The 18032-nt window shown below is 35.9% G+C and overlaps 1 protein-coding gene across 8 annotated transcripts in view; it reads right to left on the bottom strand.

The window, feature by feature from the left end:
• Window positions 1-6582: 6582 nt before the first annotated feature.
• MAP3K7 (mitogen-activated protein kinase kinase kinase 7) overlaps window positions 6583-18032 on the bottom strand; it is a 93869-nt gene continuing 82419 nt past the window's right edge. For 7 of the 8 annotated variants that reach the window (XM_004388412.2, XM_023742477.1, XM_023742476.1 and 4 more), the window contains exons 15-17: window positions 13763-13824; window positions 12952-13067; window positions 6583-11223 (exon numbers count right to left, since the gene is read on the bottom strand). In XM_004388412.2, the coding sequence (XP_004388469.1) occupies window positions 11043-11223; window positions 12952-13067; window positions 13763-13824 (359 nt within the window). In that variant the 3' untranslated portion in view covers window positions 6583-11042. The remainder of the gene's footprint in view (window positions 11224-12951; window positions 13068-13762; window positions 13825-18032) is intronic. The other variant, XM_004388413.2, reaches the window with a different exon arrangement.

Genomic DNA, 18032 nt, shown 5'->3' with positions numbered 1-18032 from the left:
AATCTTTTCTGAAAGAAATCAACAAATCCATGTAAAATTCCATTTTTTTCAACATTTTGATATATTTTTCTTTTATCATCAACATCAGAAGTACAGTAAAACTTGTGAAAGCTGGAACCTGTGTAAGACGGAAACCTGCCAGAGAAGGAAAACTCAAATATCTTCCACTAAAAGGAGAGATAGAGAAGTAGTAAGACTGCACCCTGTCAAAGGCGGAAAACTTCTGAGACCTGGAAAAATAAGGCAGTTTGGTGGAGTTCCGGCTTTCACCAGTTTCACTGTATATGTAACAGAGGAAATGAATTAGCTCTAGTGGAGAATGAGGAAGGTTAACAATACTGAGAGATTACAGGCATTCAGAACTGGATCTAAACCATTCCTCTGAATTTGCAGATGAGGAAACTGGGGCTGGGTTTCAGGACTCTCCTAAGACCAAACAGCAAGGCAGTGTCTAGCCAGGGCCAGAAGGAGTTTCCTCCCAGGTCTTTGCTAGTCCCTCCCACAGTCAGTTTCAATCCTCCAAAGCACAGCAAAAGCCCAGCTGATGACTGCAGCTCACTCCCTTCATCCTGGTACAATTCTCAGAATCAGGCCTCTTCATGGTGCAGAGCCACTTGGTCTTTGCAGCCAAGTCTGTAAGTCCAAACTTCCTGAGAAGGGGAGAATATAAAAAAATGTCAGCAAATTGTATCTGAAATACTTGCTACTTAAAAGATTTCCTTTACCACTTCTGTTCCAAATTCTCTTATTTTTGTTGAATGTTAGGGATGTTCAAACCCATCCAGAGGCACCTCGGAAGACAGGCCTGGTGATCTGCTTCCAAAGGTCCAGACCAAAAAAACCCGTTGCCCTCGAGTTGATTCTGACTCATAGCAATCCTATAGGACAGAGTAGAACTGGCCCATAGGGTTTCCGAGGAGCTGCTGGTGATTTGAACTGCTGACCTTTTGGTTAGCAGCCAATCTCTTAACCACTGCGCCACCAGGGCTTCTCCTTGAAAACCCTATGGAGAAGTTCTGCTCTGCACACATGGGGTCATCGTGAGTCGGAATTGGCTTGACGGCAGCCAACAAGGAATGGGGTACTTTATTATCCATTAAAACTGACATGTCCATCTCACAAGACTGTCCTCTTTAAGCTGATTTTGAGAACACATGGATATGTTCCTTTAATTTTCTTTGGTGAGCAAACTTTTTTTTTTTTTTTTAAATAAAAATGAAAGAATTTTAGTAATGGGGAGGTCAGACTATTCATTGACAAGACACTGGCAGTTCCTATCATTTGTAATCCTAAGGTAGACATGCCAACAAATAGATGTCACGGTAACAAGTACATTTCTACCTTCTCTTACATCAACAGTCAAAAAATTGCTTTGTTTTTCAATAACGCCTTGTGTAGAAGTACTTACTTCCAAATATGAGACTCTGAAATAATAGAAAACACAAGGAATAACCTATGAAACCCTTCGTAGAGAATCTAGGGCAAGATTTTGTCCTAAATGAAGCAGTGAAGGATGACTTTGAAAATATTTTTTGTTTTTAAATAGTATTTTATTGTTTCTGATGAAGGTTTACACAGCAGTTTGGGCTTCCATTCAACAATTTCTACACAAGTGTTCAGTGACATTGGTTACATTCTTCACAATGTTGTGGACATTCTCATTTCCGTTCTAGTTGTTCCATTGAAAATTTCTTTTTAAGTCATATAAGTCCTTGAAAGCATTTTAATACTTCTAACTCCCATTTGGCTTTTTTTAAAGTGTTAAGACACCCCCTTTCCCCCAATAATCAAAACACCCATCTCTTTTTGAGCTGAGGCAAATTTTACTACGTGATGAATCTGACTGTTTATCCATGCAACAGTCTGCTAAACACAACCTCCTTTAATCCACTGCACTGTGGACGGACCAACCACCCTCGCATTTGTCATTGTGACAGGTTGTTATTTACGTGGAAGGGCAGGTCATTTAGCTCCTAAAGGAAACTCTAAGGTACAATGTTAAAACATTTCAGGCAGCAAAACTGGCTCAGGTACTAGCTTAAAAGAAAGAAAAATAAAGGTTGATTTCCTGTATTTTTTGACTTAAAGACCTACCCCTAAGAGGGCATGATTTCTGTTGATTTTAAGATCAAGTCACTTAAGTTAGCAGTATGCAGTTTTAACTGTGATTGTTGGCATAGCTAATAATGGGAAGAAGTGGATTTGTCTCTTAAGCGTGAGAATAAGCTAAATTAGCTCGTGAACTAAGGTATCACCCTGCAGTTTTTTCACTGGCCTTCTGTCATGTCCCCAAGTGATAGGCAATGTCATCTAATGGCAGGGCCTGAACAACACTGTGGGAAACTTCTGCTTTATCTACCTAAATGAATAAGCAAAGTTAAAGGTCGTTCAGTTGGTTCTAAATATAAGTAAGCGTGAAGATGACCTTTACATTCCTAGGCCCTATCCTGTCATTCTGAATCAGAATTTCCAAGGCTGGGGGGCCCCCAGAGTGTGTACTTTTTTTTTCTTTTAAAGAACTTTTTAAAGCCATGGAAGTTCTCATTTATCCTGCTGGGACTGTGCTTCATCTCCATCAAATCCACCGGAGTACCTTTGGAATGAAGGCCCTCCTACGAAGGTCCACCCCTACCTGCAGTGACTGAGGTTGGGGGCTGGTGGTAGGAGGAAAAAGCTCCCTCCCTTATGGGATGCATGCAAGGGCTCCAATTGCTGTGCCCATGACAAAGGGCACTGGGTTCCTGGCCCACTCATAGCTAGAGTGGTGGCTAGGATTTTCTCCCCTCCTATTTTTTTTAACTGCACAGAAAACAATAAAACAGAAAGAAGTTTTAAAAGGGAAAAATCACCACAATGCCAACATTTGGAGACGTCAACCACTTTGGTTTTTCTATTTTCTTCTACAGTCTTTGTTGTAATTATGGCATTCCCATTATGGACCAAGCAGAAGTTTTGTGAATGGGTTTAGGAACCTAGCTGTCCCTGGCTTTATAATGTCCACAACTAAATGCATTCCAAGTCCTAAACCAATTAAAAATGAGCTTTTTGTAGGCCCTGAGGCTTAAAAGACCTGGGTTTGAAACTGAGTCCATCATTTACTAGCCAGGTAAGTTATTTAACACCTCTGAGTTTCAGTTTACTTCTGAAGCAAGGAGTTGTTCTTGTTAGCTGCTGTCGAGCGCTCCCCGACTCATGGGGACTTTGTCTTAGTTTAGAAGCCCCACTGAAACCTGTTCAGCATTATAGCAACATGCAAGCCTCCAAGGACCAGATGGTGGCTTCCCATGAGGTGCACTGGTAACAGAACCTGGGTCTCCCTCATGGAAGGTGAGAATTTTACCACTGAACCACCACTGCCCCAGAGCAAGAAATGTCTGAAACATAGTATACACTAATAAATGTTAGTTTTTTTGGTCTCTTTCCATTATATTCTAATGACACCTCTAAATTTGTTAAAGGTGTCTAAGCTTTCCCCCATAAAGTTAAATTTTGTTTTCTCTTAGTATCTGAGACATAACGGATTACTTCCATCAAAGTCCCCTGTCCCTCCCACCCCAAGGAGCATCGTGTTATTGAATATTTAAATTATCTTAAGTCTCATTTCCAATTCAAAACATATTTTGAAATTTTATTTTTCCAAGCTGCAGCAATTTTAAAGACAGGAAAAGTATGTGTACAACACGTTGGTCAGATTTAAACATTAATGAAAATGCAAGCTGCTTTGTGCATTGTGGTTGAGAGGCCAGCTTTTCATTAGACTCCTACTTTCACGAGGGGGACAAGGGAAGTGGTGGAGGCAGCGGTCTACTTTTCTTCCCAAGGCAGTGTGGCAGAGGCTGTTCGTTGTCCCCTAGATCCTACTGACCTTGAAATCCCAATTCTTAGACACATGGCTGCCCATTATAAAGACATTTATTTCCCAGCCCCCCTGCAGCTAAGGGTGGCCATGTGACTAAGGTCTGGTCAGTGGATGTGTAAATGATGTATACATTCTTCCTTTTTTTTAAACTTTTTTTTTTAACTGTTGTAGTCTAAATGAAGTTTACATTTCAAGTTAGTCTCCCATACAAAATTTTATACATAGTTATGTGACCCTAATTTCTCACCCCATTCTGCGACAGCATACTCTTCCTTTCCGTCCCTGATTCCCAATGTCCAATCAACCAGCTCCCAACCCTCTCTGCCTTCCCATCTCACCTCTGGACAGAAGCTGCCCCTTTGGTCTCTGGTATCTACTTGAGCTAAGAGGCACACTCCTCACAAGTATTACTTTATGTCCCACAGTCCAGTGCAATCCCTGTCTGAAGACTTGGGCTCGGAAATTGTTTTAGTTCTGGGCTGACAGAAAATCCAGGGGCCATGCTTTCTGGGGTTGATGTGCACCTTCTGAATTGTACCTTAATAGGAAGGAGCAGGTGTTGCCCTTGTCTTTTCTCTCTTCCCTTTGACTTTATATGAGAAAGAAATAACTGCTATTTTGTTTAAGCCATTATTTTGGGTAGCAGCCACACTTATATCCTAATGAATATAATGAATGTATATGCTACTAAGATAGTGTACATTGTCTTGAGTGCTAAGACTCAGGGATTTTCTGATAAGGATGAAGAAAAAAAAAAAGTACAAGTAAGAAATGTTCAGCTTAGGCCAAGGAAATTTGCAAGCCTCCTATACATAAAACTTGGAACCATGAATGGGCAGATAAGATTATGTAGTCAGACAGACATGAGTTTTACCAAGATTTTTAAAGACTGTTGTCCAGTAATGTATTAATGGCTCTAATGTACAAAAATAAATGTTTTATATGCATATAAATTCACCACTTTCATATGCAGTTTAGAGAATAAAGGTATGTTTCCAATCCCCAAAGAATATCTGTTAAAAGATTCTCATGGTACATATAAAATGAACAAAAGTGGTACCAATTTTTCAAGTAAGATGCTCATCACACTTTAGATAGGTATTTAGTCAAGGACCTTTGCAGGAACTGATTAAAAAGCTAAAAGGGTTCTAGAGAGTGTAAGAGGGGAATATCATTATTATTCTTCAACCATAAAAGAAGTTACACCCATTTTCAGATGTCTCCAGTCTCTAATTTGAATTTATAAATAGATCAATCAGTGATACAGTCATTCCTGTAGTAACTAAAGAACAGGTATCCACAAATAAAAAAAGTAGTAAGCCTGAAAGTCAACTGCATTTTGTAAATTACCTTTTTTTTCCCAGAAGATATCTAGCACTTACTAAGTAATTTTCTGGTACTTTTAAAACAATTATCCTGTGGCCATATGGCATCTATAAAATATTACTGACCATAAATTACAGGATAAAGAATGCGTTTCACTACTTGGAAATTTAAAAGCACCATGAAAACTCAGAAATAATCATTCACTTTTCAGGAAAGTTTCACTGAAAATAGCTTTATTTTGGAAGGCCCAAGTTACACGTAACACAGAAGCCACTGATTTTGAAGGCTGCCTGAAACAACTGACACGAAGGGCAGTCACCTGAACAGAAGCTGAGTTTTGGTGGGACCGTGTGGCAGGGGACGTGAGCGAGAAACTGAAAACATCAGTCACCGATAGAAAAGGAGCACACGTCCTGGTGGTAAGCGGGACATGGTCGGCCAGAGCAATCTTACCTATTTCTAGGTGCACGACTCTACCAGGTAGCACCACTGACAGCATCTGTATAAGACCATGTCAAATACATTTTTTTTAAAAGAGAAAACTGTGTACACTGTTACTTAAAATACTGTTATGCATATTTTTCTGTGATGTAATGATCAACCTAGTCTTTAAGATTCTGAACAAGCAGAAAGCAGTTGTAATCTGAAAAAGAATGAAAAGCAGATTTTTCTTTTTAAGTTAAACTAATCAACCATGTTAGCTGAAAACTACCACGTACCTACCAATATGCTCCTTGCCATGCTGCTTTGGGCAAATCTATCACATTTCTATCACTTAAAGCAATACAGATATAAACACACTTACTTTAACATGGATAATCAGTTTAACTTTGTGTGGATCAAACACAAGGGATTTTGTGAGCCAAGTATTAAGGTACTATAAAAACAGAGCCGATCTTAAATGTTTTAGAAGATATTACATAGTCATGCAGATCATACTGAACACATCTACAGTCTCCTAAAACCTACGTTTTCTCACAGACTGTGCTGATAGTGAAGGGTTTTCAAGTATTAATAAAAATGGTATAAAAATTCCTTTCAAAGGAATTCAAATATTATTCAAGTGAAGAAAAAGGCTTAAAAACTAAGTCTCATGAGAGTACATACTGAATAATTTCATTTATGTAAAACTGTAAAAAATGCAAACTAATCTGTAGTTCTGGAAAGCAGAGCAGTGGTTGCCCTGGGTCTGGGATGAAGGGACGGATGAGCTGCAAAGGAGCAGAGGGAACTTCTGGGGATGATGGGAATGTTCTGTATCTTGATTGTGGACATGGTTTCTCGAGTGTATACATATGTCAAAACTCAACAAATTGCACACTTTAAATGGTTGCATTTTATTGTATATAAATTATACCTCAATTTAAAAAACAAAGAATATATACATACAATGGAATATTATTCAGCCACAAAAAGGAATGAAGCTTTGATACATGTTGCAACATGGATGAATCTTGATAACATTATGCTAAATGAGAAGTCAGACACAAAAGGTCACTTACTGTATGACTGCATATATGGAATATTCAGAAACAGATAAATCCATACAGACAGAAGGCAGATTAGTGGTTGCCAGAGGCTGGCGGGGAGGGGAGATGTCAAGAAACTGCTTAATGCGTATGGGGTTTCCTTTTGGGGTGATGACAAATGTTTTTGAACTAAATAGAGGTGGTGATTGTGTAACACTGTGAATGTAGTAAATGCTAACGAATTGTTCACTTTAAGATGGTTGATTTTAGGTTATGTGAAGTTCACTTTAATGAAAAAGAAAAAAATACAAAGGATAAGATAAAAATGCAAACAAAACAAACCCAAAAAACCCCCAAACCAACCAAGCCCCCTCTCTAAACAAAAACCCAAAGCTAAGCCTCACTTTCCTGTAGAGTGGAGAACAAGTCTTCCAGACCAAGCCTCACAATACCATTATTTGTATTTTCATTTCTGGCACACATCTTTCAGCTGAGGGGGAGGGGGATGGAAGAATGAAATACTCCTCCTCAAATAAAGGGATGAGAAAGTGGAAGCACCTCAGCATTTTAAAACGCAGTATGGCAAAGTTGTTTAGAGCATAGACTCGGGTATAAAAGACACACATGTGGGTTTCAATCCTGGCTTTGTCACCATCTCTGGAGTGGTCACAAAGCCCCTGTGCCTGCTAGTTAGAAGTTACCTCATGTTCCCCTTCCTTTGTCTGCCATTCAATTTAAAACTTTTCCTACTCATCTTCATGTCATGTGCTGATAGTAGCCAAAGTCCTGATGCATGAGATTCTACCTAAAACAGATAATGATGGAAAAGCAGACTCAGGCACACATCTCTCAATCTATTTTCCCAGCTGTAAAATGGGAATACCATCTAACTACTGTGGGACTGAAATGGACACATAACTTGGCATCAGCCACAGCAGAATGGCTTATTGTAGGTGCCCAGCAAATATCTGTTAAAGTAATGAGTGAATGAGTGGATGGGATTACTTCAAGGTAGAGTTGGTGAAGGCAGAATGTGTGTATATGTGTAGGCTGAGAGAGTAGTAAGTTGACAAAGGAATAAAATACTTAATACAACTTAGAAATGCTATAAGCATTTGCTGGTAGAGAAATACCAGTTTTCTAATGAGAAGAATCACTTAGCAATGTATACCATATTGTAATTCATACATGTCAGGATTTATACAAAATTATGAAGAGAACCCATTTAACCAAAAAATTTGAATTGGGAGGAGATAGTCTGTTAACTGGCCACTCACCCAGCCTCTCAAAAAGCATAATTATGCTGAGTATTATAAGAATACATTTGACTTTTTATTAGATTCTGCGTAAGGTAAACATACTGCTTAAGGAGAATGCCTCACAGCTTCTTTGCTGACATAAATCATTTACCATTTTTACGTACAAATTTTGAATTACAATCTGAATTTTATTAAAAACAAAAATAAATCTAAAAAAGGTTCCTTCAAGTACACATTATGCATAAGAATTTCTGCATTACATCATCTTACATAAAATGTTCTGAATGACATAAGTAGGACTTACTACCATTTGAAGCAAAGAGAGGGGCCGGTGGCCGAAATCCACATACACATAACAGAAAGAGACGAACATGCAGGTGAGGAGGAAAGGCCTGTGATCTGTGGCTACAAGCAGGAAGAGCTGAAACTAGGAACATGAAAGAAACTTGGAGAAAAAGACATTCAGTACTCTAAAACACTTCAGCAAAAACAGTTGAACATTTGTAAACAACTTTTAAACAAACCTCTTCAATATGCTGTATTGGTATATAGTAAATATTCTTAACTGATTTTTAGTTGACTCAATAAAGCTACTTTTACTGTTGTGGAGTATTTGCCCCTTAGATTAGGTAAAAGCTTTGCTTTCTTTCCCTGGAGGTAAGAATAAAACGTAATTAGGGCTTGTTCAGGGATTGTTTGTGAATTTCTCAGGCTAGGGCCTTGCGCCACCTGGTTTGCTTGTTTGCTATTTCTATCCCAAAATAGGTTTAGAATAAATGGTACAGCCAAAATTAATTTAAAAAAAAAAAAAAATGTTGACTCCTTGGTGACATCTCTCTTTGAAGGTTTGACAGGCAAGGACACTGGTGAAACTGGCTGTGGATTTCAATTATCCCCAGTATCCTTTTCTCAGGATTTAAAAAGTTTGAGATTGGCAATACAACTACTTAAAAATAGAGTAAGGCTCAATTGCACTTAACGTCCAGGACAACTACAGTACTGAAAATCCCAAGGAACTTACTGTAAACAAGCAAGCAACTGTTCAACAGCCTTTTGCATTTGGTACCATTACATAAAGCTACTATGTTCTTCCATTTACTTCTTCAGATATTTTTATGAAGTGACTGCATGTAAAAATAACAAAAAATAAATCTTCCTTTGAAGTGTGTTATGATAGAGCAAAAACACATTCATGACTAGAGATAAAATCTGAAATCTCTAATGCTAAATTCTAATGGAAAAATCAAGCCTTAGCAATCCTCGCTTGGACACCTCATGCTCTGAGACAGTAGAAAAGCCTCTGAAACTGACTAGGTCCCTTCTGGTGGAGTGACACATGTACACGCAAGCAGCAGTGCTCTGGATGAGTTACGCTTTCCCTTAGTCTCCAGTTATTTTCTGCAAATTTTATTTTACTATGAATATGTTGAGCCCAATATCAGTTTCAGCTAGGTAATCAAATTATTTGGGAATTATAAACTTATTTTTATTTAAATGAAGTGATAAAAGACAGTTAGTTCCCAGAAGCTTTCTAATAATAGATTTTGAAGAAGCTAAAAATGACACAGTTTAGTACAAACTGTCCTTTACCTTTATTGCTTGTATACATAAAGAATACATTATAAAACTCACTGGGAGGGGGAAACATAATGGAAAAAAAGGTTACCTGCTTTAGCATTTTTAAGAACAGTTTTGATAACTTCTTAGACCAACTTGCTTATCTGAAATAGAGCAAAACTACAACACAATCATAATTCTACTAATCACAGCAATTACGCTTTCACTTTTTGTTTTCTCTTCATAAAACATTAATGCTATAAAAATGAGGTCAATGACATTTAAAAGACACCTTGTATTGGTATCAAAATGTGATTGATTTTAATGCCAACTGAAAAAATAGAGCTTCTATAGTGTATTATTTCAATGAAGTTTTATTATTACTTTAAAGTTATTTTTAAGTTGGTAGCAAAGTTACTGTTAACAATATAAATTTTCTCTTTGTAAGTGCTGAAATATTCTCTTAAGTGTTGAAAGGCAGCAGGCACTCTTGGAGAGCTTATAAGGAAAATAAATTATCCAAATATCCAGGATAAGTAGGATACTTGATTAATTTACATTTACTTCTTTGACTGCCTTACTAGCTTTTCCTGATAACCTTGGTATCTTGAGAAGAAATGAAGCCCAAGCCTTTTAACTGGAGCAAGTATTTCCATTTTCCCCTATTTCTCTTTAGTTTTTCAAATACACAGTAAAAGAATCCAATAATCATCGCAGGAAGGAATGATTATTTAAGCTGGATCATGTTCATTTGCCTTTTAATTTCATTTAAGAGATTAATATTAGTCATAAAAGCTTTACAGTTTCAACACACATCCACACAATCACAGAATCAGAAATCTTTACCCCTTAAAAAAGAGACTTCCATTTTGTTCAATGTATCACAGTTCGATTTTAGTCTAATGAAATCAGATAAAATTGCTTTCATTAAATACAGCAGCAACCACTTACCTTTAAAGATTTTATGGATGGAACTAAGTTCAGTACTGATCCAAGGATGCTGGCATCAAGACCCTCACTTTGACTATCCCTAAAGGTTCTACATTTCTGTGATGTACCACCAATTATTCTAGAATTACAATACCCTGTCTTTAAGTTGGTATATACCATATTTGGGGAAAAAAATTATTAATATTTTGAGATGAGATACAAGAACAAAATTATTCTTGAGGTTTCACTTCTAATATGGGGGAGGGGAGACAATGTTTGCACGGAGCAGCTAGTTTGACATCCCCTGTTGTTGTTAGCCTAGCCTTCACACAATGAGCATGCATATACAGCCACAGTTCACTGCATGCGTTTTGACATTAAGAACTGCTGCTTATTCAAGTCACAGATGCCCCCATGTTATGCAATGAGACATTTGAGTTGCATGTCCACCATGAGAATAGGAAAATAAACGATGAAACAAATGCAGCAAATAGAGGCGGCTGGCATTCAGAAGACACCAAAAAAGCGAACACTCATGAACTGTCATTATAAGGGCTTTTCTTTCCTTAAAAAACAAAAACAAAAACCAAAAAAACCAACAGTCTTTCTTTGCATATTTTAAAATTTAAGGGTCCCAGAGAATCATGAAGTGCCTTGTCGTTTTTGCTGCTGACTTCTGATGACTTCTAGTTGTTTTTTGCATTGCTGGTAGTAAGTAGAAAGGCTTTTGTTTTCATCTAAAAGCTTTTTATGTTCCTGTACCAGACGAGATGTATTTTGCTGGTCCTTTTCATCCTGGTCCAGTTCTGCAACTAGTTCTTGCCTAAAAACAAATATCACATAATAAAATATTACATATGATGGAAAAATTCATACCTTATTAGCTGATGATGGAAGCTCAATTAGTTAGAACTTTTATTCTGGGTATATTATGCATCTTAGGTACACTACTCACATTTAATTAGGAGTGAAATGGAAACTATCATCTACCCTCTAGTGTTATCACACAAATACCATAATCCTTTTAATAAGTAACTGTACTTAGACAATTAATGAAACAGATTAAATGCTACAATAAAAGTTTCAGAAATTTTCAATTGGTACCCTCTCGTGCTAGGTAGGGAGAAAAAGGCTGGAAAATGTTCTAGTTGGCTACAGAAAAATAACATTTGAAGTTTTTATCATTCACATTCTACTTTTATACTCATATTCTGAAGCCACAATCCTAATTAACTACAGTGCAAAGTTGTAGCTAACAGAACATTTGCAAGCTAATTAAAATAGATGCTATCCAACTTCAGTCTCTTTCCTATTTTAAAACAGTAAGAACAATCCAAACTACTGCTTTTAAATCACTCACTTCTGCAAACATTTTAAAAAAAGACACAATCAGAATCTTTTATAGTCTGGTGAACTTCTTCAACTCTAAATCCTTTTTATTTGGGGGATATTAAGTATTGGCTCTTAAAGGGAGCATACTGGATATAAGTGAATGATGAATGAAAAACCCTCAAATAAAATAACTTTTTAATAACAGTCTTCATTTAAAATGGATTATAACTGTCATCATCTTCACATCCCTCCCCTACCTCACCATTTATTTTTTTCTCCAACATAGGACTCCTGATTAAATGATTAAAGTATGAAAAACAGTACAGGTTAAGAATGTGAAATAAGAAATATAGTTTTTTTTTTTTTTTAACATAAAGTGTCAGCAGTTCCAATAATTAGTTCTATAATTTCCAGACAGGAGTATTCATTTCCCATCTAGCTTATCTTTAAGTTACAAAGTTGAATTCATTGAAACTGTTGTATCAGTAAACTGGGTTAAAACAATTTTCTTCAAAAATTTTTTTTGAAGCACTAAAAGAAACTTATTACAAATTCATAAATAGTTTTCATTTATTTAAAGTTAACAGAGGGAATTCTATTACTATATGTACATATAGTTGCCATGTTTTTCTCCTATTTCATTTTAGTTAATATCATAAATCAGCTTCATACGTATAAAATTTCATGGGGTTGTGCTTAAGAAAACTGACAATTGAAAACAAAAAAACTGTGAAGTAGTATGGAAATTGGACTATTTCTTAAAAAAAAAAACGGGTGAGGAAGTTGTTCCTAAAACACTCTGAGATAAAGCACTCCAGGAAAACATCAGAGGTATGAAACAAAGCCCTCTAATAAAGTAATTCTACTCTTCCAAACACAAGCCCAGAAAGAATGTCTACAACAACGTTTCTAAGATAAAGCACAACTGAAGATCAGTAAATCAAATTATTTCACCTATGTCCAAGGAAACAATAAATCTTTACACAATAAATCTACACAGTTTTTAACTTTAAAATTCTGAGAACATAAAACATGGTTATATATGATCAGTTTATTTTCCTTAGAACTAACATAATCTCTAGGTTGGAAATATACTTTATGACTAATTCTATAAACTGTGAAGTTTTCACATCTTCAAACAAAGTCATATTGTACTTTAACATATTTCAAACTTTAAATATTAATGTGTTTTTATTTTTAGTCATAAAAAATAACTTACTTTCTCTGTAACAACAATGCAATTTCTGTTTGAACTTTCATATATTCTTGTGCCATTTTACAATGCTGTTCAAACACTGCCATAGATTCTTTGGAGTTTGGGCATGGTGCTAAAGGCTGAAAATAAATCAGGAATGTTAAAAAATAATTAAATCAAATTCAATATCTAGCTAAGAGTTAAGGCAGACTGTAATATTAATTTTTTGTGGCACTAAAGTACGATTTTTAAAAAGTAAGTGTTAAACCATGCCCTAGAAAATCCAGTGTCCTCTTGTCAGAGTTAACTGAGAACTCACATTTACACTTCCTGTTTTAACACTCCTTGTTAGCGAGAATCACGACTAGAGTACCCTTAGCCTGTGATATTACATTTCAGGTTGCCAAACTGTTTGTATTACACCAAAAGATGTTTATGACTCTCATACTCATGAGGAGGTACTGAAGTGTATTAATTATATTTTAAGTCACTGTGAACATAAGAGTGTATCACAAAATGTATTAAACAGGAAACAGCTTATATGAGTTTCATATTTTAATACACTAAAATTGAAGAGTGAAAATGCTATGCTTAGTAGTCATGAACAAAGATAAAGCAGAGTACTTTAAGATGACTATTAGGAGAAGAGCATATGATTTTGCCAATTTTAAATGTGATTAATCTAACTGAAAGAATATTTTAACTTGGTTTTAAAAAGTTTAACAAGGCCAACTAAAAGCATAAATGAATATACAATAGGAATTCAACTGTCAGTTTTAAAGATAAACCCTCTAAAAAAGTAAGGTAAACATTTACTGAGGTAGTACTCCTTTACCTGTAGTTGGTGATCCAGTGTAAGATAAGCCATTGGTATGGAGTTATCTGACCCATTAGTATCTGGAATTGAAGCATGTATTATATTTATTTTGTGTCATAAACAATTATAAACAAAAAGCAAGAAAGCATGCATAAAATTTTGGTATATTTTCCTAAAGTAAATAACATGGAGACTATAAGTTACTGTTACTGGTAATGAAAAAAGTGTATTTTGAATTCTAAAGGTAAACAGAGGGCAGCCAATGATGCGATAATTAGAATGTAATCATACCTAGAATTTGAGTTGGCTATAAACTGAATAGAATCCAATACATTAAAACAGGAAAAGGAAGAAAGCAAGAGATACATTTTCTTACAGTGAATCATTTTCAATTTATATAGATTCTAATGTGATCACTCCCTTCACCCTACCCCTCCCAATGAGAGACACTGCAGAAAATGAGTGATGTTATTAATGAGAGTATATTACACATATGAACAGTATAGAAACAAATAAGGGCTTGTTTAGAACTGTGGTTCAATGTGTCTAATTCAAATCAGCAGTCAATTTTGATCAAACTATTTGAACAGACAGCTTTGTTTGTATTTCAAAAATGGAAAGACTGCCATAACAACCTGCATCAGAAGCATGGGATGGCCTTTTCCTAGCAGTAATGCTTACCTGGAACATCTCCAGAAGTAAACTGTGAAAGTAATATAAACCAAAATTTAACCTATTGCCGTCAAGTCAATTTTGACTCATGGTGAACCCATGTGTCAGAAGGGTTTTCTTGGTTGTAGTCTTTATGGAAGCAGATCACCAGGCCTTTCTTCCATGGTGCTGCTGGGTGGGTTCAAACTGCCAATCTTTAGGTTAATAGCCAAGCACAGCCGAGCGCAAACTGTGCCACCCAGGGACTTTATATAGATAGACCTTTCTATTTCAGAAGTAGTTGCCTTCTCGTTGTTAGTAGACAATAAATAAGTTAGCTGTCCAGCCCTTTTTCTGACAAGCAACTCCTTTACTGAGTAGTGTGGACAAAGGCAATGTCAGCAGAGGCACTACACTCAATCCAATAAAAAACTACGACAATGATTGCTCAGTAACCTTATTTATTATTGACTGATAGTCTAGGTTTTTTTTTTTAAAGCCAAAGAGAATGTGCTTGCAAATAACTCCAAAACTAAGCTAAATCAGATTAAATGTGATAATGCTTTAAGGAACACCATGCAGAGCTGACCTATCTTAAGCACTCAACTTGTGGTGGTGGTGATGATTACTGTTATTGTTAATACTAAATGGAGAATTAGGAAGAAGGAAGGCCAGTTTTAAATAGTCAAGTTTTTGTATTTCAGATTGAAAAGGTAATGTTTATTAAATAACTTGGAGTGAAACAATAATAAAGTATTGCCTAGAAGAGGCTTAAGGTACTTATGTAAAATCATATTCTAACACAGATGTATTTCTGAAATGACTAAACAAGAAATATACTTAACCCTCTCTCAACTCGCAATAGTAGTTTCAAACTATGCTCCCACAGAACACAGCTTTCCATAAAACTAACATTGATTAAAAATGATTTCCCTCTGACTTTATAGGAAAAATTAAGGAACCTGAAACATTTTCCTCAATTGAATGTTTTCACTCCTACAGCTCTTTCTTAAATTTTCTGATACTTGATACTTGATATATATATATCAGCACCCTGTATCTGATACATACTTTAGCAGAAAGTATAACATATCAATGTTTCACAGTATTTTGATGGTTGAAAAAAAATCCACGGATTCTGCTATTCAAATAATTAAAGCCCTTCCTTGGTGAGGAACTTAAGGTTCTTTACTGAATTTCAACCTTTCACTAAAACCAAGATGTGGAATTTCACTTTCTCACTTCTACCTATAGTTTTCTAGATTGAAGTTTAGCTTTTATCTGTAATACCAATAATTGGTCCTCAGATAGCAAGGTTATTCCATGAAAGTTCATTTTTTAAAAATGTTTCAATTGTTCAGCCTGGGAGTGGACAGCCCCGTAAAACCAAATGAGACTAACGAGGTACAGGAGTCCAGTAACAAGGGCCAGAAGGCAGAAGGGGACAAGGAAGCTGGTGATACGGAACACAAGATTGAGTAAGGATATAGTTGATGTGTTGTGAGATTGTTAACCATTGTCATAGGGCAACATTTGTAGTAACTGTTAAATGAGAAACTATTTTGTTCTATAAGCCTTCATCTTAAGTGAGAATAACAGCACAATTGGAAGAGCGTAGTCAATGTCACCGAAATGTGTATGTAGAAATTTTTGAAACGGTGTTTCTTTGGCTATGTGTATTTTCACCAAAAAAAAAAAAAAAAGGTTGCGAGTTTAGAGGGTTAATACGTTGTCGGGTTGTTAACCAATGTCATAAAACAACATGTGTACTACTGTTACATGAGGAAAAAAAAAAAAGTTTCAATTGTTGATGTAATTTAATTTTTTCCTCGGAATGTCAAGACTCACTTTGGTTTGGTTAAATTACTTGAAATTTATCTTTTCTGGCACATGAAACACAACACTTTCTATGACTGCAGACTCGTTAAGAATATGTTCGCTTCACACAGAATGCCTTCTTCACTCTTCTGATTTACGATTAAACTTCCATCAGTGTTTTACAAAAAAAGCAGGTACTACGTCAGGTCTTATTCTATTGATTTCTCTTTTAACTATTTAAACACTCAGCTTGTAACTGTTAATTTATTATTTTATTATATAACATGATGAGTTTATTTTTAATATTTCAGTATTATTACTCTAATCAGACTGCAAGCAATGGGCCATGTCTATTAACTCTATCTTTGCAAAGTACTAAGCACAGGCGGAACTCTTAGGAGTTTTTCCCCCCTCTGTAGCTCCCTCTACTGGGTCTCAGTATCTCTTTTACTGTATCTTCTTAGGTATGTATGTCCTTTATCCTCATTGTATTATAAATTGAAACTGAAGAGCACTTATTATCTGGTATGATTATTACACACAAAAAGCATACAGAAATCACTCCCCTTTTAAATAAAAAAAAATCTAATTAGGTGTTTTAATTTATACATATACATACATACATATATATATACACACACGCTTAATTTTTTCCTGGGTCAGTGGGCCTTCAAAGAAAAGCCTTTACCTATTTCTTCCCTTGCTATGAGTCGGAGTTGACTCGATGACAACAGGTTTGATGTTTTTTTTATTTCTTCCCTATAATTTATTCTATTGCTTGATTATCAATACTTTTCTCAGAAACAGTACAAAGCTGAACTTAATTAACTGTAAATGTAAACCAGAGACTCAATTATTAAAAACTGTATTCAAAATTATTTAAAAAGGATAACCATCCATTTACGATACATTCCAAGGCAAAGACAAAATTTAGTTGATGGTACTGCAACCGGGGCTTAGGTAAGATTTCTAGTTACTGGTATTTTGTGGTATTCTAGGTACTGCGAAGAAACACCAGACAGGAGATGGAAGCGTGGGGGAACACACAAAGTGGAAAGACAGCAGTTAAGTGAGAGGTTCGTCACAGAATTCGGACTTTATCCACATGAATCCCTTATCTGCCACATGGTGACTGGCATCATGATTAGTCTAGATTGAGCTTAGGAGGTTCTGCCAAGCTGAGAGACAGATTCGAGAAGATGCTGTTATTATTAGGCAGAGTATTCCTCACTGGAGGTTTAGGAGCCAAACAGAGATGATATCACCTAAAAGTTAATGACAAAATGTGGCAAGACTGTTTCCCTGTCTCCCAATGGGAAGAAGCATGTCTATGATGAATTCTGCACATGTGCTGGGTGGTGAATGCCCTGGACAATCCTAGCTTGGGCTGTGCGAGGGGTGAAACTTAGGAGTTTTTGTCACCACTAAATTTAAACTTACTAAAACTAGAGAGTACACCACTGGCTAAACTTAGTTCTAACTTACATGACACAGAAAAGCCACTCAGTTAATTTTTTAAATTATTAACTTGAATAAACCATGCCAAATATCTATAAATACATGCAAGCAGTACTTTAGTTTGGTAAAAACAAAAAGCTTTTGAATTTCAATTTAATTGCCACTATTAATAGCATAGCTGATCTTAAGTAAAATCCCCTATGGTTTAATTTTCCAAGGTCTAGAAGATCATCTTTCCCTCATCTGACTTAATAACACACCAAAAAATAGTTTCTATAGGAGTATACTGTTAAGTATTTATCAAGGTATTTTTTAATGTTAGGGAAAAGTTATTTCTACATGGCACATCATTTCCCGTTGG

This window comes from Trichechus manatus, unplaced genomic scaffold (assembly GCF_000243295.1).
Source record: "Trichechus manatus latirostris isolate Lorelei unplaced genomic scaffold, TriManLat1.0 scaffold00211, whole genome shotgun sequence".
Classification (NCBI taxonomy): domain Eukaryota; kingdom Metazoa; phylum Chordata; class Mammalia; order Sirenia; family Trichechidae; genus Trichechus; species Trichechus manatus.
The sequence above is the reverse complement of the archived record's forward strand: the minus strand, read 5'-3'. Positions and strand labels throughout refer to the sequence as shown.